This window comes from Protomyctophum parallelum (genome assembly GCF_964188405.1).
Source record: "Protomyctophum parallelum genome assembly, chromosome: 10".
Taxonomy (NCBI): domain Eukaryota; kingdom Metazoa; phylum Chordata; class Actinopteri; order Myctophiformes; family Myctophidae; genus Protomyctophum; species Protomyctophum parallelum.
This window is the reverse complement of record NC_139704.1, coordinates 19,494,120-19,521,755: the sequence shown is the minus strand read 5'-3', so window position 1 is coordinate 19,521,755 and position 27,636 is coordinate 19,494,120. Positions and strand designations below refer to the sequence as shown.

Genomic DNA, 27,636 nt, shown 5'->3' with positions numbered 1-27,636 from the left:
GGTTCCAGATGCGTGCGTGTGTGTGTGTGTTGGGGCGAAAAGTCAATTCCATGCTTTTTAAAGCCATGGTGGTTGATGTAAATATTGGCTGAATTGTATTTAATGCACACTACTCTTACTTAGGCTGACATCTAATCACAGCGTGTGCCAGACCACCTCCAGATGTGTCCTGGCAGTCTGACCACAATTTGTGCTTTTGTTCCTTGTTATGCATGCAATCGCCGTTATCCAGGAGAATGCAGATACAGATTTTTTTTACCATGTTGTAATTGAGGATGTCAGTCAAAACATAGCAAATTAATGATGAAAAAAAACTTTGCATAAGCAAACAAACCTGTTATAATATAATTGAATTTCTAATTGGTAATGTTTAATTCTGCATCCAAACAAGAAGTTGTTTTGGGTGCTCCTATGTCAGTTTGGTTTCTGAAAGTTTGTAAGTGTTTGCACCTAAAATGTTTTTATTTATTTATGTGTCCCTATTGATACAATTATGATACGATGCTTTTCTTTTTTTTGACTTGCCAGCAGCTCCAGCAGAGCAGTATCTACAGGAGAAGCTTCCAGACGAGGTGGTGCTGAAGATATTCTCCTACCTGTTAGAGCAGGACTTGTGTCGTGCTGCGTGTGTGTGCAAGCGCTTCAGCGAGCTGGCCAATGATCCTATTCTCTGGTGAGAATAATGTTTCTGATTATTGGACTGTTTATTGGGACTTTTGGGACATTTTTCATTGGGGTTTTTCATTTTTCAAGGTTGAGAAAGTATATAATAATTGATTGGGATATTATGTAGTATTAATTTCAAATGACTTTTCTATGTCTTCCGTTTGCAGGAAGAGATTATATATGGAGGTGTTTGAGTACACACGGCCCATGATGCACCCTGAGGCAGGGAAGTTCTTCCAGATTAACCCAGAAGAGTATGAACAGCCAAACCCGTGGAAGGAAAGCTTTCAGCAACTGGTATGCAATCTCTGTGTGTCCGTCTGACCCTCTGCTGCTGACCTACACTGTTATACACATGTAAAGGTCGCACACGTTTAGCTTTTTATGCTATTTAGGGATGGAGCAGTGGTAAAACGTTTAGCCGCGTACACAAAACATAAATTAATCTCTGTTCAGGAATGATTAAGCACTCTTGTGGCGCAGTGGTAAAGTCCCTGCCCACCACCACAGAGGTTTTGGGTCCAAATCCACCGTGATGCTTCTGGCTTTTTCGGGCATCTTTGTGAACACAATTGGCCCACGTTTGGGGGAGGGAGGCCGGGCGGGGAGGGGGTCCGCAGGAAGTGTAGGGCAGGAGCCAAGAGTAGTCCAGAGTGTAGAGCATAGACATATAAAGGTAGACGCCCCTTTCGGCTCTGGAGCGTATGTGCGTAAGGGAGGGCAAAGAATTCCCGAGAATCCTTGCAAAGCCCCGCGGAAGCATGAGTGTGTGTCACAGAGCGCATGTTCGGGTCTGATAAGTCCCGAGAAAAGATAAGCTGTGATTGGCCAGTAGATTATAAACATTTGTAACTAGTGTTGGAATGCCTTTTAAGCACATTATAAGTGTGATTATAATGCATTATAGACCCAATTCTCCAGTAATAGTGTGGTACAAGGCGTCAAAAAAACAGCTCCCGTAGGATTTTTGTGCTAAAATTGTTTTTTTTGCAGATCTTGGTTCTATAGAGTCCAAACTATGAGAAAATGATGGGGTTAAAATTTTCCCAAACCCCACCCCGTTTCTGGGGGGGTCATGTATTTGTGACCTCCCAGAACAGTATGCCAGCCAGTTAATGTCCGATTTTCATAATATTAGAATAGTTTTGTATGTTTTAAAACAGTTGATTTCTTAAACTTTTAAAGTGGTCAGAAGAATCTTTTTGGACTTTTGGTAGGGGTGTTTCCTCACCTGGGACCTCCCGGACTGACCCCCGGGCCTATCCCAGTTCTCATTACATTCCTTGCTCTGCTCCAGAATATTGTCAAACTCAAATTAGATCATAAATGAAGCATAAAAGTATTTGTAGCTGGGCTCTGATATAAAAAAATAGTAGTAGCCAATACCAGCTGATCTACAAGGTTGTAGTTTGAGCTTGTAGATCAGTTATTTTCAAAGTAAGGTGCCTCCAGACCCAAGTGTAGCAAATATTTCTTCTAAATAAAGATCAATCAAGATCAGACAGGCTGCTGCTGTCTTTCTCTTTTCTCTTTGTCTTTCTGTTGTCGGTCAGGTGACTGGGTGGGCTACTTGTCATCCTTAGAGGAACTCATTAAGTATTTCTTTGCTCGTGATCTCCTTAAATATGCTCGACTGATGCCAGTCTATCTTGCCCAAATGAACGCTCTTGAACAGGATGACCCAGAAACATGGAACGCACTGAAGTCAGGTGAATTTGTGGTGGCAAAGTCAGAGATACCGTTCACTCATCTCTTCACAGATCAAGCCCTTGAGCAGGAAATCAAGAAGCTAAAGGGACATGGTGGGATGGTTGGACTCAGTAGAGATGAAGCAGCTCTGGACCGACTAGTCACTACCACACCTCATCTTTCTGGTCTAGTGAATCAGTACCTCAAGTAGCCTTGCCGAGCCATGAGGCCCATAGGGCAGGAGCCTATCTCCTGTTTCTGTAGCATGAGGCAGCTTGATGTACAAGTACACCCCCTGGACATGACGCTAGTATGTCGCAGGGACTTACCCCCAATCCAACCCTTGATGCTGAGTGTCAAGCAGGGAGGCACTGGGTCCCATTTTTAGAGTCTTTGGTATGACCCGGCCCGGGATCGAACCCCGACCTCCCAGTCTCAGGGCGGACACTCTAACCATAAGGCCACTGAGCTGGTAATCAGTACCTCAACAGCTTCCCAAAAGCTTCCAGGTCTTCAAGGAAAGAACATTATCAGCTCTCAGGAGAGATTGCATTGAGGTCAAGAGAAAATGCTCTCAAGCAATGTAAATTGATTGAGTTGCACTGTGGAGGCAATCTGTTCAAAGAGAACACACCATTGAAGAGTCTGGTTTCATCAGCGCTTGTGTCAGATGGGGAAAAACATTACATTCTTCCTGGGCCTACACAATCTTCCTGGGCCTGCACAATTCTTCTGGTGCTGACTGGGGAGGAAATTTAGTTGGAATCTCCAAGAAGACATGGGTCAATGCCTACTTGAGGCTTGATGATGATGATCATGCCATGAACTGCTTCAAGGACCTTGGAATGGGTTCCATTCCTCCTGAGCTTGTTAACGCCAACTTCCCTCACCATTGGAACATTTTGCATGCAGTGTTTACAGTCCAAAAGTCCAAATTTCGGTCAAAGAACTTGGAGGGTGAGATGCTACCTCCAACTCGTGCTGCACTGCTACCACATATCCTCTGTGCCAACTACGTCACAATGCGGGATAAGTCATTCATCATACCTGACAAATTGCCCTGAGCTTCCACCAATCGAACAAAATGGATGGAATTCAGATAGTGGAGGGTATGTTCCAGTCAGGTGTCTTGTCAAAGCAGGTTGCAAGGGACGGTGCAGCTGCTCAAACAATAACCTGCCTTGCACTCTCTGCAAATGCTATGGTGGAGACTGTGTCAACACTATTAGGGAGGACATTCAAGATGATGATGACGAAGATGAATAGATCCTGCAAATAATGTATTGTAGGCATAACTGACCATGGGCTCTTTAAGAAGATAGGTGTGTGTGTGTGTTGTGTTGTTAGTGTGAGTGCAGTGTGTGAAATAAATGGACACGTTCTGCGTGCCCAAAGTGAGAAGTTGCGATACCTTTATTCCCTGCAGTAACATGTGTCAACAACAATGGTAGAATATTAATAAACTATCAAAGTACTTTACATAAACGCAAGATATTCTAATACTATTCGAAATACTAAATACAAATCTCACATATGGTTGCAAGAATAGGGCAAAACTAGTCCCGGCCCCCTGTGGAAGACCCCTGGTATTAACTACTACTCATTTTTGTAATCAGTGCCCAGCTACAAAAACTTTTAATGTTTAAATTATTGTCTAATTTGACATTGTTGAGTACTGAGATGAGTCCGGGGGGCCCCGGGTGAAGAAAGACCCCAACCAAAAGTCAGAAAAGATTATTCTGGCTACTTTCAAAGTGTAAGAAATCAACTCAGAATATTTAAAAACCTATAAAACAACCCTAATATTATGAAAATCGGACATTATTGTCTGGCGTACTATTATGGGAGGTCCCAAAATATATGACCCCGCAAATAAGGGGTGGGGGTCGGGAAAAGTTGAACCCCATCATTTTCTGACGACAAAATCACTTTTAGCAAAAAAATCCTACAGAATTACACCTCGTACCACACTATAATGTTCTGTGAATAGATCTAATGTCATGTTAAAAAGCAACGCCAGTGACCATAATTTTGATATTTAGTATGCAGTGTGGAGGTACACAGTGTGTACTAATCGCGTCTCCATGTTTTCCTCGTTAACCTTTTTAAAACCTTTTAATTGAATTCAATGTTCAGCTTTATTCCGAGATCTATTGATTGCTTCTGTAATTGAAGTAATTAATAAGCTTTATATCAAGATAAGTATGGCCTGTTAATTCCCTCTTGTGCAGTTAGCGTTAAATTCATTCTTAGGATTTCTATTTTTCTTCACAGTACAAAGGAGCACATGTTAAACCAGGCTTTGCTGAACACTTCTACAGTAATCCTGCCAGATACAAGGGAAGGGAAAACATGCTTGTAAGTGAACTAACTTTAGTTTTTTCTTTCTTTTTTTCAATTTCTACACATAAACCTGATCTTCATGCCTGTGATTTATATTTTGTTTCTTAGCAGTGTAAATGACAGTGTTGATTTTGGCAGCAGTCTTTAGTTTTATTTATTTATTATATTATTTATTTTAGACATCTGAAATGTTTTAGTGTTAGTCTAGGTTTGTCGACTAAATATCATATGATTTTAGTCTACTAAATCTACAGTTTTGTGTAGAAAAAAATGCATTTGTGCGGGCCTTGATGGCGTTGTAATGGCAGATTTTACACTTGTTTGCATGCTGAAAATAGGTGATCTACAATGTGTGCTTGTAGATAAACTATTTTCAACAACCTGAGCATAACATGATCTCTTCTCCTCTAGTCCCTCCCTCACATTTTAGTCTAGTCATAGTTTTCTTCATCATGGCTTAATTCTAAATTCGTTTTGATGTAGTTTGTCAGTAAAAAAGGGTAGTCGACAAACATTTTTCGTCATAGTTTTAGTTGACGAAATCAACACTGGCAAATGGCAGATCTATAGGCTCACAATGTGTTGCACAACTATGTACTCGGGCTTACCGCTGTCTCTCTCCGCAGTACTATGACACCATCGAGGATGCCCTTGGAGGGGTCCAGGAGGCACACTTTGATGGTCTGATATTCGTCCACTCGGGTATTTACACAGATGAATGGATCTACATCGAGTCACCCATTACAATGATCGGAGCAGGTATGTAGTGTGTTACTATAGTTTTGTATTCATTTGTTTTTTTATTGTTTTTTTATATTTTCCTTGCTTAGTTTAGTTTTCACAGTTGCCTTGTTTGTTTCAGTTTAGTTGCTATTGTTTAAAGATGCTCTCTCAGTTTTGATTAGTTTCAGTATTAAGTTTTAGTTTAAAAGGTGATAGTTATTACAATAGGCACTTTTTGTGAAGGCAATTGATTCTCAATAAACACATGTGCTAGTCAGTTTTTTTCTTAAGTCTAGTTTATATTTGTTTATCTTGGTTAACTATATTTTTCACACCTAGTTTTAAGTCTAACTATAATAACCTTCTGAAGCCTAACCTCTGTATGCGTGTAGCTGGCTTTGTCTCCAATTTAACAGTATCTCCATTTTACAGCTCCAGGAAAAGTTGCAGACAAGGTGGTCATTGAGAATACCAGAGATTCTACATTTGTGTTCATGGAAGGTTCCGAGGATGCATATGTTGGATACATGACCATAAGGGTGAGACAACCAGTTAATAAAACATTTGTAGGCCATATGGCAATCTTTGGTCTTTTGTTTGATTCATTCTATGCATGCCGTGCCAGCTTAACCTGTAAATTATTTAATAAGTATATCGATAAATACTCTTCTCTCCCTCGTAGTTCAATCCTGATGATAAATCCGCCCAGCACCACAATGCACATCACTGCTTGGAAATTACAGTCAACTGTAGCCCCATAATTGATCACTGCATCATACGCAGCACATGCACAGGTAACCTTATCCTATTTTCGCTGCTGTATTTCGGCATAGCAGAATGTGTACTCTTGACGACTTACAGTAAGATATAATGGGGACATTTCCATAATATCTTGGTGAAGGCATGTGATTTAGCGTTGCATTTCTAAGTCCCTGTTTCTCTGTTTCAGTGGGGTCCGCTGTCTGCGTTAGTGGCCAAGGTGCTTGCCCCACAATAAAGCATTGCAACATCAGTGACTGTGAGAATGTGGGCCTTTACATTACAGATCATGCACAGGTGAGATAAACCTAATACACCTTGTAGGAACGCTGTATAATGTATGTGTTCAGTAGAAGCTGGTCAGCAATTAAAAAACAAATTCTAACATTGGCCATAAAGATAAGGGGTTTAAAAGCCATTGAATTATATGTGTGTGTGTGTGTGTGTGTGTGTGTGTGTGTGTGTGTGTGTGTGTGTGTGTGTGTGTGTGTGTGTGTGTGTGTGTGTGTGTGTGTGTGAATTTAAAATGTGCAGGAATGCAGCTTTCTGACCTGGCATATCTTTGTGCCTGCGCTTACATTTTACGTTTAAAGTTGTACTTGACAATGAAAGTAAGGTCAGGTCACTTTATAGTCCTCAGTGCAATGCTGAGCTCAAGAAGATGCGAAAAGTAAAGTACCGGTAATGTAATATGTACAAGTATGTAATTATAACCACGCATTCCATCACTGCTATTGTCATGTGCTCAACTGTACTGTACAACAGTGGTTTTCCACCAGTGGTCCTTGAAGGTATTCCAGGTGGTCCCCAGCTAAATGATGGGAGAGTTGGTAACCAAATTGACCCTTATAGATCTTTAACTCTTGAGTGTAAAATGAAACCAAATGGACCCATACAGGACCATTTGGTTTCATTTTACACTCTCGGGAGTGAAATTATTGTTAAACATCTGCATTACTTAATAAGTTAATTTACAAGAAGTCTACACAATTAGAGAATGTAGAAGAATTGTTATTTTGTTTGAGCATTTGCATGTTATCTCTCCTAATGGTACCAACATCAATACAGCATGGACATGTGTACATGGTCTTTAGTTTCGGGTCTGCAACGCTAAATGTCATCAAATGGTGGTTCCGTGGTTCAAATGCTGAATAAAATAGTGGGCCTTGATATGAAAAGGGTTTAAAACCACTGCTGTGGCCCAGGCCGTAGCGTAACGGTCTGGGCACCGGACTGGTAATCCAGTCGCAGTGTGCCGCGGGTTCGACTCCCGGACCCGACACGGCCTTTACTGCATGTCATCCCCCCATCTCTCTCCCGTTTCCTGTCAGCTTACTGTCTGTCCCTTCAAAAATCAATAAAAAGGCGTAAGCCGCAAAAAAATATCTTAAAAAAAAAAAAAAAAAAAACACTGCTGCACACGATGATCAACAAACGCCTCTGACTTCAGCTCTTTTTCTGACTTCTATTTTCAGGGCATTTATGAAGACAATGAGATCTCAAACAACGCGCTGGCTGGGATCTGGGTGAAAAACCATGGCAACCCCATAATACGACGGAATCACATCCACCATGGCCGAGACGTGGGTGTCTTCACCTTTGATCATGGGATGGTAAGCTGAAACCTGATGCGTTTTGTTTTGTCTGCTGTACGGAGACAAAGCAGAGTCGGGTTATTTGTGACTGCAGCCCAAAGCTGCTGGTAAATTCCATCCAAGGCTAAATACCGGCATGAGACCAGTGACGGACCATGAGACCAGTGACGGACCATGAGACCAGTGAGACCAGTGACGGACCATGAGACCAGTGACGGACCATGAGACCAGTGAGACCAGTGACGGACAATTGCTTTGATAATGGAGTTAACCCACCCTTCAGGACGGGGAACCCCTTTTGGTGGTTTAAGCATTATGTTATTCTTTAGCTATTGAACAATAGCAGATCTACAAGCTCATAGCGCGGCACCGAGTGCCTGTTATTGTTTGATGGGTTGAATTGAATAGTTTTTCCAATTACTGTAAGTTGATCTAAAGTATATATTCAGTTGCATAATACTTGTTTACAAAAGAAAAGTATATATTGTATACCTTTTAGGAAGCTATGACAGTTTGGATAAACAATCTTCTACTGAAAATCATTTTCTGTTCTCCCCGGTTGTCAGGGTTACTTCGAAAGCTGCAACATCCACAGAAACCGCATTGCGGGCTTTGAGGTGAAGGCATATGCCAACCCCACGGTGGTCCGCTGTGAGATCCATCACGGCCAAACGGGGGGGATCTACGTGCATGAAAAGGGCCGCGGACAGTTCATCGAAAACAAGATCTATGCAAACAACTTTGCTGGGGTGTGGATCACCTCCAATAGTGATCCAACAATAAGGTTAGTGCAGTCACAACGCCATATTTTCTGTTTATTTCTTGCGAAGAGATTTACTATAGAACAGTGGTTCCCAAACTGGACCCCCAAAATGATACTCATTCGCTTGCGGACCCGCCCCATTAGAAAATATATGCGAAGGACCCCCATAAGAGAAGATTTGTACGGCTCTAGCAGTGATTTAACCATTTTCATTAAGGGCCCCCGGTTTGACCTGAATTAGGCTACGGCCCCCTATTTAATGGCATTTCTATCTCTGGGACCCTAATGTACTGTATATTGTAAAATCAAAGTTAATTTAACTCTCAGTGTACAGGCCCATAAGGGTCCTTGTGGTTCCTAACTATCTTTTAGCTGGGGACCCCCTGGAACTCCCTCAAGGACCCCTAGGGGTCTTTTCTTTTTCAGCAAAGATTTTTAAAAGGTTTAAAAAGCGATTGGCTACTTTAGAAATAGCTCTTGAGTGGATGAAGGTAATTGGCTCGCAGCTAAGGGATGTGTGGGGTGTTGAAATGTCCTGTGATTTATCCAAACACAGGGGCAATGCCATTTTTAATGGTAACCAAGGTGGCGTTTACATTTTCGGTGACGGTCGCGGCCTTATCGAGGGAAATGACATCTACGGCAACGCGCTGGCTGGAATCCAGATCCGGACAAACAGCTGTCCTATTGTCAGGCACAACAAGATCCATGACGGACAGCATGGCGGCATATATGTGGTGAATATTTATTATTTACTATGGTTAGCACTAGCATATGCACCATACCCATGGAATGTGTGTGTACTGTAATAGTCGATGACCATTTCTGTAATGTAGTATATTACCGGTATATTTTACATGGTGTGTTAACATACTACCGCTGCACGATTCTTGCTCAAATGTGAATCTCGATTTTCCTCCACAAGAATTGAGATCCCGATTCTCACACGATGTGCAACTAAAATGAATTGGACAGCCAACTAGTGCTTGCACGATTCTTCACAAAATGAGATTGCATGCATGTCTGAATCTAGATTTTGAATCTCTTTTTTTTGATTAATTGTGCCGCACTATAACATACATGTAACACTTGTGGGTCCTGCAGCACTATAACATACATGTAACACTTGTGGGTCCTGCAGCACTATAACATACATGTAACACTTGTGTGTCCTGCAGCACGAGAAGGGCCAAGGTGTAATAGAGGAGAACGAGGTGTACAGCAACACACTGGCAGGAGTGTGGGTTACAACGGGGAGTACGCCTGTATTGAGGAGGAACCGGATACACAGCGGGAAGCAGGTACACACACACACACACACACACACACACACACACACACACGAGAATGTTACAAACGTATGTATACAAACATATGTGACCAGATTTGACTGAGAGACTGCCATCGCGCAAATTCCAGCTTTTCACCAGAGGAGATTTATTTTTATTTTTCAAAATGAATTGATAGCACAGATACTTCACATACTAACTAGAGCATGTCTGAAATACGTGTCAGAGCTGAAAGCGACATGTAAATATGAAATAAATGCTTAAACATGTAGCTAGGTGTAATGTTAGAGACCACAGAAGTGAACATTTCAAGCCTGTTTTCTCAACTCGCTGTTTTCTGCAAGACATTACTCTATAAGCCATATCTCCAAAACTGGTGGCTCAAACTGAACAACCAATGTCAATTTGAAGCTATGATTCCCTGTTTTCATATGACATGAAAAAACGAAAATTCAAAGAAATCCAATGGCCAGTCCCTCAGTTAAATTTGGTCACATATACGAATATTAACGAGGGACACACACATGGATGAGAGAAGGTTAACCTGACTGTGTTCTCTGTCACATCTGTGTGTGTGTGTGTGTGTGTGTAATCAGACTGCCATGTAGACTTGATGCATATTGCTTCAGAGAGTATATGTGTATTGCATAAAAAGTGTGCCTAGCATCAAGTCAGGTTGAACAAATACTTCCTGTTGTGGTTTTGGGTGAACCAGTTGCAGTCTGGTGCATTTATAACCTCTGCATATACAAGCTCACAAGGCATCGCATTGTGATGTGTTGTGAGCTAGTAGATACGATAGTTTTTATCAGCTAAATAAGCTATTTTTGAAAACTAAACACAAACTAAAACATATTTCTTTTGCTCTTGTCTAAATAGGTTGGTGTCTACTTTTATGACAATGGACATGGCGTGCTAGAAGACAATGACATCTACAATCACATGTATTCTGGGGTTCAAATTAGGTTTGTGGAATTCAACAGACTCCTGTACATACTTGTCCAACTGATATACAGCATCTGGAAATAGTAATGAATTATTTTATTTGTGCCTTGGCAAATGTTTGTTGTGTGGCATATAGCTCATAATATATCTCATGTTTCCCTCTTGAAAGGACTGGAAGCAACCCCAAAATCCGACGGAACAAGATCTGGGGAGGCCAAAATGGTGGCATTTTGGTTTACAATTCTGGTGAGAAGAAGCAGGCTTAACCTTAACTACATGGATACTAGCATCCCTATTCTGGGGCAAACATTTGGTGAAAATAGCCGATCTACAGGCTCACCCCAGGGACCGCGGTCAACAAAGTATAGATGCTCTTCTATTGAAACATTTATGTATATCTGGTAGGACCACTACTGGTGGACAAGTAGCATTGCATGAAGCTGAAGACGCAATTCATCCTCTGGCCAAACAAGCCTTCTGTATTATTTGTTTAGCAGTACAAATTTTGCTGCTGGGTGAACCCAGATTCGTATACTTGGTAGAACGTGTATTTTACGGATTGCAGTTTTAAGTCCTATTTTGTACTCTAGAATGATGCTCAACTATCCCAGTCTTCTGCTCATAAAGTTCTACAGACAGGATGTCATAATGGCCTCCCTCCCCCCGATACTAAAGTGTGTGTGTGTGTGTGTGTGTGTGTGTGTGTGTGTGTGTGTGTGTGTGTGTGTGTGTGTGTGTGTGTCAGGCTTAGGCTTCATAGAGGACAATGAGATCTTTGACAACGCCATGGCAGGAGTTTGGATCAAAACGGACAGCAATCCCACACTGCGGAGGAACAAGATCCATGACGGCCGGGACGGCGGGATCTGCATATTCAACGGAGGCAGAGGTGAGTGTCGCTACCTACCTTTGTGGTTTGTTCACCACAAGCTGAAATGATCATTGACTGGTGTAGCCGCCGGTCTGGGCCTACTCCTCTGCAGACCCTCGCTACGACTCTGTGCTGTGTTGTGCTTGGATGGACAAGGGGACTCAGAGTTTCACTTTAGCCCAAACTGGTGGCATATTTAGTTGCCACCAGTGCCACCTGCACGAAATAAACGCAAAACAATGCAGCAGCATTAACACAGGTCTTCTGCACAGCACACACCAGTCTCCTCACAGGCTGACATCAGACAAGTGAGAGGCTAGTATGCCTTACACAATATTCAGATTCAATATGTCACTATACATCACAATACACAATTACAATGGACTTGAAAATAATACACCACCGGCTATATACCGAACACTATATTTTATGGAAATGTAAATAAAACAATACAATAAAGACACAATTCAGTAAATCACGGGAGCAACAGAAACTGGACGAAATAAACAGAAAATAATGCAACCGCATTAACACACAGGTCATTTGCAGCACAGTGAGCACACACACATTGCATTCTGTAATGGGGAAAAGACGACAATTAAGCATGCTGCACATGCAAAAAGTTTGCTAAAGCACTCAAACCTTTGCAAAACAATTACACAGCAACATAAGGAATGACATTATAACCTCATTTCACAGTTTACACTGGTTAAATACTCTTAAACATTAGAACTGAAATCTACCAAGAGCAGAGAACAAACCCACCTCCTCACAGGCTGACATCAGACAAGTGAGAACACATCGCAGGTAGATGACGTAGCTGCAGGAGGAAGTGAAGACTCCAAAATAAAAGCTCCCAAAACTGTCTATTGCACAACAACACATTACAAAATAAAGGTGACAATAAATAATATTGGCATGTCAGGGATATCTTCTCATATACCTGCTACACTGGCAAACAGTGTTGATTTCGTGCTGCATTCACATGGGATCAGGCAAAACCTGCTGGATGGCAGAAATTGGATGACAGCCTCTGTGTCCTCTGTCCTCAGGTCTTCTAGAGGAGAATGACATCTTCAGAAATGCCCAGGCAGGAGTCCTGATCAGCACCAACAGCCATCCCATCCTCCGGAAAAACAGGATATTCGATGGCTTCGCTGCGGGTGGGTTGTGTCAGCCTTCGGCATGCTGATTGAATTAATTATTTTACTAAAGAATGACTCAAATCTAGTGCAGTGATTCGGGTACAGGCTTTAGTCCTGAGCTTTGGACACTATTATTGGTCTGACAGTCATTAGACCGACAACCTACCTCTCAAACCCTAACCGAACCATAACCGCAAGCACGGGAGCAGCGCATGTCCGACAGTTGATCCCGCCTGTCGGACTAATGCTCCGTCGGAATTACCCATCGGATCCCCAGTGATTCTCAAACATTTTAAGAGCTGAGAGTCACATACTCAGCCTTTTACATCTGTTATTTACTTATTTTTTTAACATTGTTTTAAAAACATTGGAAAATTTGGGATTATTCTTCTGGGGGTCCCTGGCACATGCCACATTTTGAGATGGGGGTCCACAGCTAAATACATATCAATCTGGGGGGTCCTTTGAGAACCATTAGTGTAGTAGACAAACTACCCTAGCTAATGAGGCGTGTCTGTCCTATTGTACGTTTTAAGACTGCATTTCAACTCTTTTCTGTATTTAGGTATTGAGATTACAAACCACGCCACAGCAACCCTAGAGGGAAATCAGATTTTCAACAACCGCTTTGGGGGGCTGTTTCTTGCATCTGGTGTCAACGTAACGATGAAAGGTAACTCTTAATTTTGTACACCCTCTATACATTTTTAACAAGCCAATGGAGACAACCACATCATCAACCACAATTTGCTGTTTTCTCCAAAGAGATTTGATGTAGAGGTAAAAAGAAGCAGAACCAATGTAGAGCCCTGGGGAACCCCAGGTCAACTAATTATAGAGTTTAGCTGGTTGAAACTGTTATTTCTTGTTTTCCTTTAACTCTTATCCAAAGATTTAACGTCTTTTGAATGAAATCCCACAGCGCCAATGACGCCTTTTACGTGTTTTATAGCTTCCTATTAATTTATTACATTATATTAAAGACTTACCTCATTCGAGCGATAGCTCTTGGCTACATTGTCTTTGCCTGGATCCTAGCCCCTCTCGGAACCCTCCATAAAGCTTTTCTGAAATTTTGATGTCGCTTTGTGTAGGGTCCCTGTTCATATTTATATTTTCGTATGGGAATTTTGGAACGCGGACATAAATATGCTCACTAACATCGTATCTGCGCCGTTTGACGGCCTGTTTTCCTTTGAGGGCTTCTGAATTCGTGAACTATAAGTACCTATACATACCGCTGCGAATATCTCCTGTGGCGCGGAAGCCGTTAAGTATTTTTTTAACTTTGTTTGACCGATTTGGTCACTTTATTTCTTCTTGTTTGTTTACCGTTTATTGTACCGCCTCCCGGTGTGCGGTTGGCTTTTGCGGCTACGTCCCTGCCTCTGATCTGCTCTGTCATAGCTATAGCGCCACTAGCTAGCCAGATAGGCGGTACAATGAGGTGTCAATAAACAAGGAAGGAAGAGAAGAATCAAAGCGACCAAATCGGTCAAACAAAGATTAAAAATACTTCACGGCTTCCGTGCCACAGGAGATATTCGCAGCGGTATGTATAGGTACTTAAACGTAAACGTAAAAGAGCGCAGACAGGCCGTATTCACGGTGTTTATGTTTTATTTATGTCCGCGTACCAGGTGGCAGAGTACTGCTGGAACAGGACCCCATTGTCTGGGTCTAAAAAAATGTCAGAAACTTCAGTACCATTGGGTTCTGCTTGGAGGGCTACCTGGATCCCAATGCATGTCCGTACACAATGGGGAGGCATGGAGGCTTTTCTAGTCCTTTTTATCAGAATTACAGCCCTAATCGAGGTCAAGGTTCAACTTTATTGTCAACAATACCAGTTACTAAAAGGCATGTGAAAATAATTGTGCGTTAAAAGACCATACAACAGCTACAGTCTAGTGTCAAATACTCTGTGTAAAGAACTAAGTGCACTAAGTGCATAATTGTGCTGGATAAACAAAGCGACCATGTTTATAAGCTCAAATAGTAACTCCATGTTATCTCACGGGTAAAATATGAATGTTTCTAAAGATGGATAGATAGACGAGGATCACAACAATGCCTGCTGCAGGGGAGGAGGAAGTGCTGTTCTTCTGCAGGCCAAATAGAATGGGACTGAATGGTGGCAATAGCTTAACCTTTGCTGCCACCTACGGGTGGGAGATGAGAATACTTTCCTTCCCAATGCTCATGGCATTTAGTCACATATTTTGACATTTCATTTTTCTACCCATGAATTGCTTGTTCAAGTTTAAAAATGTAATTGTAAATTGTTCTTTTCTCCCATTTTCAGATAACAAAATAATGAACAATCAAGATGCCATAGAGAAGGCTGTGAGCAGAGGTCAGTGCCTGTACAAGATTTCAAGCTACACCAGCTATCCAATGCACGATTTTTACAGGTAATTATCGGAGGTGATCGTCACAGTCAAAGCTGTGTACTCTGTATCCAAGTCTCGTTTGTCTAATGGCTGCTCTCATCTGTTCCCGTAGGTGTCACACCTGTAACACAACAGACCGCAACGCCATCTGTGTGAACTGCATCAAAAAGTGCCACCAAGGACACGATGTGGAGTTCATCAGGCATGACAGGTCAGTCATAAAATAATATGGGTATTAAATTATATTTATTCTCCCGTCCGAAAAACTCCCATCAGCAATACCTGTGCATAATAAGGGACACCCTGTGTAACCCTGGCAACCCCTTGCTCTGATGAAGAGCCTAAAGGTCATGTCCACTATGGTGTAAGGAAAACGCAACAAATAAGCTTTGGAGCATTACTCAGTGTGCAGACCTTACTTTCTTCTATTGTCAGCCAGGTGCACCTGGCTTCAACTGAGGATGTGTGTGTGTGTGTGTGTGTGTGTTTTTATTGTGCTTTTCTTTAACCCTGGCAACCTTGGCTGTGACAATGCCCTGTCTACTGTGACGTCATCAATTAGTATAACAGAAGTCATAATGGCTATTATCACAGCAACCAAAGCAGATGAGCAGATGATGTCTGAATACACACATCCAATCTGATCACTTTCGAATGACATTGTGGGAACATTAAAGGTCTTACAAAACAGAATGCGCCAGTGAATATTTCACAAACTGATTCATACAGGTTTACGCGTTCTGTGTGGATGTACTGTAAGGACTGTAATGAGACAAATAGAACTTTAAATTAATGCAAATCAATCACACAAAATAAACCTGCCTGGTGTGTAAGGATCTTCAGCCTATATCATATTTGAGAAACAAGAAATGTGATTTATCTGCAGTCTGAACAAAGCATTATTATGACCTCTAAATGGTTTGTAAGTTCTATATATTAAGTCTGTAGCTCTCAACCACCCCACCGTGAGAACATTATTCTATAAGTCTATAAGTATTAACTTACTTTATTTTACTCCCCTGCAGATTTTTCTGCGACTGTGGTGCTGGGACGCTGTCGAACCCTTGTACGTTAGCAGGAGAGCCAACTCATGACACGGACACGCTGTATGACTCTGCTCCTCCTATAGAGTCCAACACATTGCAGCACAACTGAACTTCAGGCTGCAACAGTGATGGACTACACAGACTTAATTTCTTGAGTCCTGCTTTGGAGCAAGAAATAACAAACTCTAACATAATGAAATTCAGTTTAACAGAACCCATGAAGTGGCTTTAAAAAAAAAGTCTTGGGACAAAAATATGCTGAAAGGAGACATAAAAAAAGGAAGTTGTCTTACGGCTGCCACACTTTTTCCTTTCCCTGCAACTTATTGACACAGAAGAGGACTCCCTGGATGGAACAGAGCAGGTTATCGTTGACTCAGGGCGTGGGGGCATGTTGGACAAGAGCCATCAGGCTCACATGCCTTTTGAGAAGTGGAACATGGAATAATGCAGTCATGTACCGACCCATTGTGGACACACGTGCAGTCGTAAGAGGCATTCTTCCCTCATGTGGAGACATAAGCTCCAATACAATGCTTCCATCACTGGGCAACTGTTGAGCTCGTGTATACGTACGGTGGGGAATAACCTAGCACTTCAGCTTTTTTGTTTCCTCTCGTTTCTTTTTTTAAGAAAATGTTGATTTGATTTTAATGCTTTTGTGTAGTTTTGTATTTTCATGCAAAAATCTTACTGTACTTGAATGTCTTTTATTTTATTAAATGTGTTTGTTTTGGTTATTACACCCTAGGCTTGCTGTAATTGTACTCATGTCGCAGTATCTAACTTCTTTCTGTGAAAGAGAACAGAGAAGATGACACTAAACATTTTCTCCAGCAATGTTGAGCACTTTACACTTGCAGTTCAGCACAATGCATATAACCGAAAGATATTGAAAGACCTTTTTGGTCTAGTCCGTTTGGAGGAGAGGAGTGCCATACATATTAAGTCATTGTACATAAGCTGAATGGAAATTTATAACATGCCAATTTTCACCAATTTGCATACATTTATTCATGGTGTTTTCCCTTGCAGGCTGTTAAAAAAAGCATTGGAGGAAATCATAGATCAGTCATATTTGCCACAATCTGGAAAATAGCTGATCTAGAAGCTCACAATGTGACTGACTGAAATAGAGTGCAAAGTAGGAACTGAAGGGTGGTTGACCCACTGAGTAAAGAAAGTACAAGAGACTGAATTTCTGAGCAGCTGGCTGATCTCGCTCAGTCTGGAAGACTTCCATACCAACCTGAGCACAGTCCAAATTATGTTTTGTAATATGTCCATTTGATCAAATGCTTGTAGATCAGCTATTTTGCCTGTGCACAGCGCAAGTACACCAGGTTGAAATAGGTTAATTACATTTTCATAAGCGGTAGTTTGAGATCTATTCACAATAGTGGAAGAGTATAATCTACTCGCAATAGAAGACTGAGCAATAGAAACTACCTACATGACTGCTTAATATATAAAAGTATCCTTCAAGCTAAATTACATCCTACTCTGGTTTGTGCCCATGTGATTATCTTATGAAAATGTCAAAACCTGCAAAATTGGCTATTTGCACTGTTCAAAGTATAACATAGGGCTTAAGTAGATAAAGCAATGCATTACTCCTCAGTTTTAACACATCCACTTTGATGAGATTGTTGAAAAGGTAGTTTGATGCCGGTGAAATTTTACCTCAGTAGTTCCACATTCATTTTCATATCCAAGCACTTCCTGTTCCACTTCATAAAGCCAAGACTTTCCATGAGGCACAACATTGCTGGAGAATTTTTAAAAGGCTTTTACTCAATTGAAGCTGAGACAATGTATCTTTACAGCGCTATATGGTTTCATTGCTCCCCCTTCATGTGTATTGGTAACTGTGGGTTCTCATACAGCCTGAATTGTGTATGCATGTATCATAACATCTAGACTTAATATATTGTGAAGTATTCAATAACCATTATGTAGGCGCTAGTGTGAATTAAAAGGGTTTAATTTCCTAGATGAGACATGGTCATTTTTTTTTAATAAACTTTATTAGATCATAACGGTAGTGTTTTTTTTTTTATGTTAGGAACAAAGAACTACAAAGTATAGAGAACTTAGCAAGAAAAAGAATGTTCACAGGCTGCTAATCATTTGAATCAACGAGGTAAAATCTGTCTTGCTCAAAGTGGGGTCTTCAGCAAACAGACAGAGCTTCCTGTAGGGAAAGAAAACAAAATACAGACATGCAACAATGAGCAAATATTCAAACCAAATAAAGTACAGGGTGTCTGCAGGTCCTTAAAAATACTTTATATCAATTTAAAAGATGCAAGGTGAAGTGATGTGTTCCCAATCTATTATAGCATCTGGTAGTTGGTAGAATACCAGAACTACTACTTCTAGCTCCATTCTCGACAGTGTTGCATATTCATTTGAGAAGAGTATTTCACTTTTCATGTTTATATTTGTTGCAAGTTTGATTTTAAATTTAATTTCCTCCTCCGCTCTGTTGTTTTGATCACCTATTTTTCAACACTACGACAAGCGATTACACCATTTTAAAGCGGATTTTCATGAAAAGCAACGATGATGTCGGCGCGGCCGTTCTTCAAAGGTTAGTGAAATCCAGGCAGTGAACGTGGCATCGCTATGTATTTAATTGCGCAGTCATTGTGTTAAAATATATAACTGGCTTGATTAAGCCATTTAGACCTGAGACCAGATTCAAATGTCTTCAAAATCATGTAGTCTGGCAGCCGACAGGCTTCTTTTGTTTAAAGTGGGGAATTTGGTATATAGTCTTTTTTTATTGGCCTAAAATATTGTCTATATACATACATTCATGAATCCACTTGCTAAAATATTGTCTATATACATACATTCATGAATCCACTTGCTCATGAATACCCTCACTAAAAACGCCGGGACAACGCTCCACACGTCCCAAACTCTTCTCCCTTCTGGCTCCAAAACTGTGGAATGCACTTCCCATTGCAGTCAGAACTGCAGCATCACTCCCAATCTTCCGCCGTAGCCTGAAAACCCACCTTTTCAGACTCCATCATGGCCCATAGCACTTACCCTAACCCCTTAGATAGAATTTCTGTTGGCTTAGATAGCATTTGACTTAGACTTATAGCATGTTATGTAGACAGCACTATAATTGTATTGTATATAGTCATAGCACGCCATAGTACATATGTATAGCATAGTAGTGAATATGTATAGTTTATTATGTATAGTGTATGTATAGTTTCATCATATAGATATTCCACTGTTACCTTCTTAGCTTACGCATGTTTCATGATAAATGCTTTTATGTGATGTATTCCCATGCTTTTGTTCTTGCCTAAATGTAAGTCGCTCTGGATTAAGAGCGTCTGCTAAATGCCTAAATTGTAAATTGTAAATTGTCTGACTTGCTTTTAGTATTACGGTAGTTTTTTCATTAATTAACATCCTATGGCAGGCAAAATTGTCAAAAATTTAAAACTTTCCTTATGCTTTAAGTAGCATGTGACATGTAACTAGGGGGTTTTCATGATTCTGAATCCATTCCAAGCATTAGTTTTGAACAAAAAACACTCCTTGGGCTAAAAACGGCCATAGACGTCATGACAAATGTCATGACGCCCCAGAAGCAAAGATTTGAGCTAAAAAAGAATGCTCTGAAAGAATATATTCAAACATTTGGGCCACATTTTCACGATTTTTCAAAAATAGCAGACCTACAAGCTCGTAGCGTGGCTATGAGCTTGTAGATCTGCTATTTTTCAATAGCTAAAGTATACCAACACAAAAAGGGGTTCCCGCGCAGAATGGGTTAAAAAGATCAACTATTATAAATACACATACTTGAAGACTCTGCGGCTGATGGTGGTTTTCTCAAACTCCCTGGCCTTCCTGTGCCCCGCCTGGATGACCTCCTCGGGCAGGTTGGCTAGCCGAGCGGCGTTGAAGCCATAGCTCTTAGGACAAGCTCCAGAGATGAACTTGTACAGGAAGGTGATGGTTTCTTGACTCGGGTCCTCACACTCATTCTCCACCATGCAGGCCTGATGGACACAGTGTTTATTATTTAAACTTATAGCGTGCTGTGTATGCACTCAAAGACGCTTTACAAAACAAAACTATTTAGCACTTTCACCCTAGCCTCCTATATATTTCAGTCATGTCATCTACAAGCTTACAACCCTGTCACATCGTGAGGTATTGTGAAAACAGTATTAATGTACAAGGTCAAAAGTGTGATTTGTCAGCTGTGTGCATTGCAGTTGTGTGTACACTACTCACCATATGACCCTGCCTCACTGCGGCGTTGTTTGCATAATCCTCGACCAGCGAGTGGTAATGTGTGGAGAATAGGGTGCGACAGCAGATCTGCTCTGCAAGCTCCTTCACCACGGCACTGGCGATGGCCGTGCCGTCATACGTGGCTGTGCCCCTGCCTACGAAGAACAGTGGTGACATAATTAAAATACGGTTTGAGTGGTGAATCAGACTAATCGATCATGTTGATTTCGCCGATATTTAAAAAGTGCTTCTTGACTGTTCGATTAATCAAGTAATCGCTAAGAAGACAATCGATAGTCACAGGCACAGCCCTAATCAATAGCACGGACAATGACATCTTACCGAGCTCATCCACGAGCACTAGGGAGTGTTTGGTTCCATGGTGCAGGATGCTTGCAGTCTCGCTTAGCTCTACAAAGAAGGTACTCTCCCCTGTACAAGACACACATAATGGTATGGTGAATATTAAGACTTTCTCACAAACAGAATGCTCAGGGCATTTCCCCAATTTGAATAAGGATTGTGTGATTGTTTTTTTTTTTACCAGACATAATGCGATCGGAGGCTCCCAGGCGGGTGAAGACTCTGTCGACTGGGGTTAAATTAAAGGTCTCTGCAGGGACATAGCAGCCCAGCTGAGCTAGGATGACCACCAGTCCACACTGCACAGGAAACACAAAGTGTTATAAAGGAATATGCTAATATGATTAGCAAAGGTCCCTTTCCACGTGCGTTCTTAGCCAAATATCTAATTTGGCCTTCCACACTGAACATAACAGACTTGAAAAGGTTAATCTTGGTACTCCCTTAAGCATTTGTCGTATTTTTGCCCAAAGGCAGGGGTCATAACTCATCACCATTCCATTTTTGACACGGACATACAAAATGAGTGGACAATATTACCAGAAACAATAAATAAATAGATAGCCCTGAATGACCACTATAGGTCTGTAACTACGAACTCTGAGTGTTCAAATGCAACCAAATGGACCCTTGGTTCCTTTTGAACACTCAAGAGTTAAGAACCACTAGGATTAGTGGACTGCTAATGTGCCTTGTGCCATAGTGTCATAATCAATAAGTGTCATACATATTCTGAGGAAACCCTGACATTCATTCAGTAAGTGGGTGTTATGATCAAAATAAGAACATTATAATGGTGTGTAAAACAGGAAATCTAAAATTCGCCATGGACAAGACCAAGTCGTTACCATGGACACAAATGTTGTCCCTGTACGGACATGTTAGTGTCCCCTGGCCAAAGGATTTACAGAGGTTTACTTTGATTCACACACACAAAATGCAACATAATCCATGCAACAGTGACCCACCTGTCTCATGAGGGTGGACTTTCCACCCATGTTGGGGCCTGTGACAAGGACACAGGGCGCCAGGCCTTTCCCCTGATCCTCCTCCTCGCCGCCGGGGCAGCCGATGAAGATGTCATTGGGAATGAAATCATCTCCGAAGAATGTCTTTGTGACACAAGGGTGGCGCGATCCGGTGAGCTCCAGGAAGGGTGCCGATTGGTCTCCCGCCCCAGGAAGCAGGACCTGTGGACGGGTCATTGGTCCGTCTCCCCCTTGACTGTAACGTGCCAGGCTCAGCAGCACGTCTGGAATTAAACACAGGAGTTGATTTTTTTTCGCATTGTCAAAAGGAACGGAACACCTTACTTACGTATAAAAACCATGGACTCTGCCATTATGAGTGAAGGACTAAAACCACCCTAATATGGGACACCACATTCTTTCAGGACTGTATGGCCGGTAACATAATGTGTAAATAAATTGAAATGTTAACAACTGAAGTGTAACAATTATGCATTGAACTGTCATGCCCAACATGACCTGCCTGTGATCCAACAAAGAAAATAAAAAGAATAAAAAGAAAGTATAAAAAGAAGTGTTGCATTGTGAGCTGTATAGTGTAAATATGAGACTGATATTGTTTTAAATCTCTTATAATGAAATGCCCCAAATTAAGGAGAATCTGCCAAGTTAAAAGTGGTTAATAATAAACATCTATCACATCTATCTAGCATGCCGTTGTGCCATTCTGTTGCAAATAGAACAAATGCCAGTAACCTGTCTGAGTAATGACATTAATGTTATAATTATAATGTTTATAATGTGCAAAAGAAGCACATTATAAACACATTATGCAGCTGTAGTGGAGATAAATAATTAACAATGTAATCATCTCCTTCTCCCTCTGTCAGGAGCAAGTCCCGGTGCTTTCCCCTTTTCATTACACTGGCAATCATGCTAATAAAATACAACACAAGTATCCCATGTGGTGTCACAATGATTTCAAGACTATTTAAAGCACATTGCTCACAGATTTACTTACCGGTACTTCTCACAGGAGCAATGCACAAATGCGTTCACTTTTAATTAATGCTGTATTAATTCTGCATAAACATGCAGAAATAAAAGTGTGATATTTATTTACCTAACACAGCCATGCATTCAACCCCATTCTGCCAGTCTCTGTAGTTCTTATCGAAGTTGTAGAAGAGCCTTCTCATGCAGTCTTTCAGGGCAGCGTCTCTCTTCTCCTCGAGGTCCTGCATCTCCGAGAAGAGGCGCTCCGTCTCCCGGGTGACGTAACGCTTCCAGCCTTTCTTGGTGGACTTCACATCGTACTCCTCTGGAATGTTCTTCACGCTCTCAGGCACTTCCATCTGGAAGCGGTTCCGCCCGGTGCCCCAGTATGTCATGTTCTTGCATCCCAGCCTCTTCTTCTGCCTGTCCAGGTAGTCCAACAGCTCTCTCTCGTAGCCCTTGATCCCACTCAGAGCCTGGTCGTACTCTGGGTCAAAGCCAGCCTTGGGGGTTATGACACCGGTGGTGCGGGCTTTCTGGTGGTCAAATGCCTTATCCCAACGCTTGAGCTCTGCAGAGAGGTCTGGGAAGAGGCCGTCCTTGCTGCTGGTTTTCAGACTGACCACCTGACGGAGCAAGGTGGATCGCAATTCCCCAGAGACCGGGGCTAAGACGGATATTATCTCCTGCATCGTTTTGAAGCCCTCCAGTGCTGAGAGAAAGTCCGCTATCTTGCGCTTACTGTAAGTGACCTCCTCATAGAGAACTGCTCTGCTGTCGGGGTGGTCTGCGCCCTTCAGAGGCATGCCTATGCTGTGGATCTTGCTCAGAAGACGCTCCAGGTCCGGAAGCTTCTTAAGGAGCTCTGAAACGTCCGTGGCCTGGGCTTGATTCCCCATCAGGTCCTCCAGTGCGTTCAGTCTGTCACAGATGGACGTGGGGTTGCAGAGGGGCGCACACAGCCACTGCTTGAGGAGCCTTTTGCCAAACGGGGTGGAGCAGGTGTCCAGACGCTCCAATAGTGTACCTTCTGTTCCTCCGGACCCGTTCTGAAGGATCTCCAGGTTGGCCAGGGTCACGCCATCCAGGACCATGCGCTGACGCGTCTGGGCAAAGAAGCTGGAGGGGCCAGCTGCCTTCTCCATCTCAACATCAACAGGGATATATTCCTCAAAGTTGGCCATGGACAGTAGCTCGTGGTCCACCAGGCACTTCTTCAGGTAGAAAATGCACGCGCCCAGCGCCGACAGGCCCAGCTCGCAGCCCTCCTTGGGGGAAAGGCACAAAGAATCAGTCTCAGAGGTCATGTTTTTCAGGACAGCAGGAAGGAGATTGCTTCCCGACTCTTGATCCTTTCCGACGCTTTCTTTGAAGTAGTCTTCCTCTGCCAGAACTTTGAGGGTCTTCTGAGCGTCCCAAAACTGCGAGGTCGCATTAAGACCTTCCTGCATGGTGGAGGACAGAGAAGCTTTCAGTATTTTCCGCGTCTCAGCCGACGGGTTCCCCTTTTCGAAGAGCACCTGCGCGGGGGAGAAGTGGGCCACGAGCGTGCGCAGGCGGGAGCAGTGGCGGTCGTCCTGGAACTGGCCCACGCGGAACTGACCCACCGAGGTGTCGACGAAGCTTACGCCATAGGAACGGCAGCGCCCAGAGGTCTCGTCCTCCGCCTTCTCCCTCACGCTCAACAGGTACTTGCTCTGAGTCTCGGTGGGGGACCCGTCCAATACGCTGAAGGTCTGCGTGCCCAGCGTGATGACCCGGCACACCTCCCTCTTGATGACGCGGTCAAACTTGGTGGGCTTAAACATGGTCTTGCAGCGGGCCTCCATCATGTCGGGGGTCTCAGTTTGCTCGACACGGGCTACCTTGTAGCCCTTCTGGACCAGGCCGTCCGAGAAGCGGCCAAAGCCGATCTCCGGGAAGCCCGAGTGGGCCCAGGCCCCCTTCATGAAGGTCAGGCTGAGCTCGTTGCAGCCAATGACCGCGTCCATGTGGTACAGCTCGTAGAACTTCCCCACCTTGTAGAAGAGCACGGCGTCGAACATCTCCGACTTGAGCTCCCACCAGCGCCGCATGCCAGGCGTGCATCTGTTCAGGAAGTCCTCGGGGACGTACAGGGTGGTGGGGTCGTACTCGTCCTCTGTCTGTCGCCGCCGCTTCCTGTCCTTCCTCCTGCCGTCTTGCAGCCACTCCAGCTTCTCGTGGTCCCAGACCACAGTGTCACTCCCGCCCGCCCCGGCACCGCTCGCCTGGCTCTCAAAGCTGTCGGGAGCAGAGAAGGCCGACAGCTTCGACTTTGTGTCAGCCGTGACGGCGGGCGCCGCTCTCCGAGGGGTGTTGGCAGCCGGAGCGGCGGCCTTCGTCTGTGGTCTGGAAGGCTTCTCTGTGGGACGTTTGCGTTTTTGAGGCTTCACCGGGCTGTCCACTTCAGACTCGTCCTCGCTCTCGCCTCCCTCCTCATCACTGCTCGCCACCTCTTCCTCCTCGTCATCCTCGCTGCTGGCCGCAGCTTTTTCCGGCTTGAATTCGTCGCCCGACTCTCCTTCGCTGTCCGACGCCACGATGATGCGGCGGCGCTTGGGTTTGCTTCCATTTTCGACGCCAGCGCGTGATGAACGGCGGCTGGGCTTGGAACTGGCCTCCTCCGCTTCCGGTTCTTCCTCGTCTGTGAGGTCTTCATTAGTCACAGTCGATTTGTCAACCTGAAGAAGCAAGAATAGAAAGAAAGAAAGTTGAACAGTTTCTATAGTGTTGATTTCGTCGACTAATACTATGACAAAATGTTTGCAGATTTTCACTGACGAAAACTAAATGGAAACTAAATGAAAACTAAGACTACATATATTGACAATTTCGTCAACAAATAAAAATTAGACTAAAATGTTAGGAAGGTCGGCTAGTTGACAAGAGATCCAGTATAAGTAAAAGTCATTTTACACTTGTTTGCATCCTGAAAATAGAAGATGTACAAGCTCACAACACATCGCAGCATGACGCGTTGTGAGCTTGTAGATTGGCTATTTTCAGCTAAATCAGTCATTAACACAGCTGTACCATCGACATAATATTGTTACAATATAATTGAAATGTCACCTCCATATCTTCCTCATACTCGTCTTCGTCATCAGACGGATCCATGCAGAGGGGCATCTTCAACCTCTTGTCGGGGCTGTCAAACATGACTGCATCAGCGAGCTCCATTGCGTGACGAATTACAGGTTTGCCACTGAAGAACACCCCTCCGGTTTTAGCGTCACTGCTGTCAGAGCCTGCAGAGGTAGGTGTTTGAAACAGTATTAGTATTATTCAAGGGTTATCGCTCCCACAAACAGACTGCATCAGCATCAATGTAGGAATTGTAGGATGCTCCGTCTTTCATGTAGTCTTGGTAAAATATTTTAGCTTTTTAGAACCACCCGCCAAATGCCAGGCAGAAATCCAGATTTGAGGGAGAGCAACACGGAGTGTGAGAGAAAGTTTTAAGTTGGCTCGCTCAAATATAATGCAGCTATTATTCATTTAATATTTTGTCAGATCTGCACATCAATTGAACTTAAAAGTAAAAACCCTCATTTTGAATATCCTCTGTGTCGGTGTGATTAGTAAACTACATTGAGTGAACAGACGGCAGCTCACCTTGGTATTCTCGAACATATCTGGTACTGACCCACCCCCTGGTAGGAGGCTCATCAAAGAAATGGACATGCACGCGCTGCTCACGTCCACGGCCTCTCATCTGCTGTCCACTCAGAGGCTGGGGAACCACCATGCAGGGCCACCACGGGTGACCCTCCATTTTGGCCCACGTCAGGGCGCCAGCATTGAAAGGGCATGGAGCACTGTGGGGATAAAGCCAGGCGACATTAGGTGGACTGTCTGACAGATGTTCATGATCAATACTATACTGTGACCATTATTAATCAGAGAAACCAGCTTTGTGTTATGAAATGTTGACAGGTCAGATTTCCATTCTTTATCTTCACATTGATTAACAGTTAATATAACACACTGTAGTTTGCCCTTAGCTACTGTGTTATGGATAGGAGAAAACTATCAGTACAACTACCCAGATTTATTTCTGTGCCGAACTCATACTAACAGAGATGACAAGTCAGACAAGACACTTTATTTATTAATTTGCAATACTGTCTGTGACTGTCTGATATTTATATTTGTGCAGCCTGCGACACGTGGTTGCACTTATCAATATTCCCAAACACAGAATTGGTAAACAAGGGTCATATTCCATCCCTACCCACGCGTATAGAACACTGTTCTTTTCGGAAAGCGACGTACTCTGTAGTGTAGAATATATGTTATTTTCGGCAAGCGACGCCATCGTGCTGCGAAGCGTCACCTTCCTTTACCTTTCCTTAGCTGCAGGCGCCTTGTCGCCAAAGAGTTTGGTGAAGCCCTTTTTCACAGACTTGGAATGAGTCTTGGGCCTTGGTGTGACTTTATTGGTGCCATTGTTGTGCTGCTGCGGTGGTGGCGGTGCAGTGAGCTGAGCTTGTTCCTTCGGCGAGGAGTTGGACTTGTGCACGGAGGATGGCACGTCTGCCTCGGCCGGGGAAGGACTCCCCACCCTGGGCTTGTTGTTGGAAGTCACTGGTGGAGGAGACTTGGTGAAGAAGTTGAACAGCGAGCTTTGCTTTTGCTTAGCCATTGTTGCTCTGCCTGCCGAACCAGAACGCTATTTAGTTTTTAAGTTATTATTATTATTTAATATATGTTGTATAAAATAAAGCAGTAGGTAAGTTCCCTTGGCTTAGCATCAACTAGCAGCTTTGCTACAGTTACTAGTACTACA

General features: G+C 43.0%; 2 protein-coding genes across 4 annotated transcripts in view; one reads left to right on the top strand and one right to left on the bottom strand.

Annotated features, from left to right (window-relative positions):
* Positions 1-16,970, top strand: part of fbxo11a (F-box protein 11a) — a 22,631-nt gene extending 5,661 nt beyond the window's left edge. The window contains exons 4-22 of one of the 3 annotated variants that reach the window (XR_014569815.1): positions 529-673; positions 834-963; positions 4,630-4,713; positions 5,325-5,457; positions 5,854-5,960; positions 6,104-6,215; positions 6,371-6,477; positions 7,656-7,793; positions 8,342-8,559; positions 9,095-9,275; positions 9,717-9,839; positions 10,707-10,792; positions 10,942-11,018; positions 11,518-11,661; positions 12,696-12,806; positions 13,354-13,461; positions 15,094-15,144; positions 15,294-15,392; positions 16,207-16,338. Coding sequence is in view for 2 of the 3 variants with exons in the window: in XM_083774406.1 (XP_083630532.1) it covers positions 529-673; positions 834-963; positions 4,630-4,713; positions 5,325-5,457; positions 5,854-5,960; positions 6,104-6,215; positions 6,371-6,477; positions 7,656-7,793; positions 8,342-8,559; positions 9,095-9,275; positions 9,717-9,839; positions 10,707-10,792; positions 10,942-11,018; positions 11,518-11,661; positions 12,696-12,806; positions 13,354-13,461; positions 15,094-15,202; positions 15,294-15,392; positions 16,207-16,336 (2,342 nt within the window). In the remaining variant the exon portion in view is untranslated. Of the gene's footprint in view, positions 1-528; positions 674-833; positions 964-4,629; positions 4,714-5,324; positions 5,458-5,853; positions 5,961-6,103; positions 6,216-6,370; positions 6,478-7,655; positions 7,794-8,341; positions 8,560-9,094; positions 9,276-9,716; positions 9,840-10,706; positions 10,793-10,941; positions 11,019-11,517; positions 11,662-12,695; positions 12,807-13,353; positions 13,462-15,093; positions 15,203-15,293; positions 15,393-16,206 lie in introns of all 3 variants that reach the window. The other 2 variants (XM_083774407.1, XM_083774406.1) reach the window with 2 other exon arrangements.
* msh6 (mutS homolog 6 (E. coli)) lies at positions 16,885-27,636 on the bottom strand. The gene is made up of 10 exons (XM_083774405.1): positions 27,194-27,636; positions 26,463-26,665; positions 25,920-26,095; positions 22,954-25,528; positions 21,831-22,114; positions 21,044-21,161; positions 20,842-20,931; positions 20,500-20,654; positions 20,062-20,261; positions 16,885-18,421 (listed from the first exon to the last, which is right to left on the bottom strand). Exons 1-10 carry the CDS (start codon positions 27,490-27,492, stop codon positions 18,340-18,342), a joined length of 4,182 nt encoding a protein of 1,393 aa, XP_083630531.1. The 5' UTR covers positions 27,493-27,636; the 3' UTR covers positions 16,885-18,339.

Excerpts from the sequence above, each read along its gene's own strand:
- msh6 (XM_083774405.1), bottom strand. The coding sequence starts at position 27,492 with ATGGCTAAGCAAAAGCAAAGCTCGCTGTTCAACTTCTTCACCAAGTCT. Across the intron at positions 20,932-21,043 it reads CTCCGATCGCATTATGTCTG|GGGAGAGTACCTTCTTTGTA; the intron begins GTAAAAAAAAAA and ends TGTCTTGTACAG. Across the intron at positions 20,262-20,499 it reads CAGTGAGGCAGGGTCATATG|GCCTGCATGGTGGAGAATGA; the intron begins GTGAGTAGTGTA and ends TGTGTCCATCAG.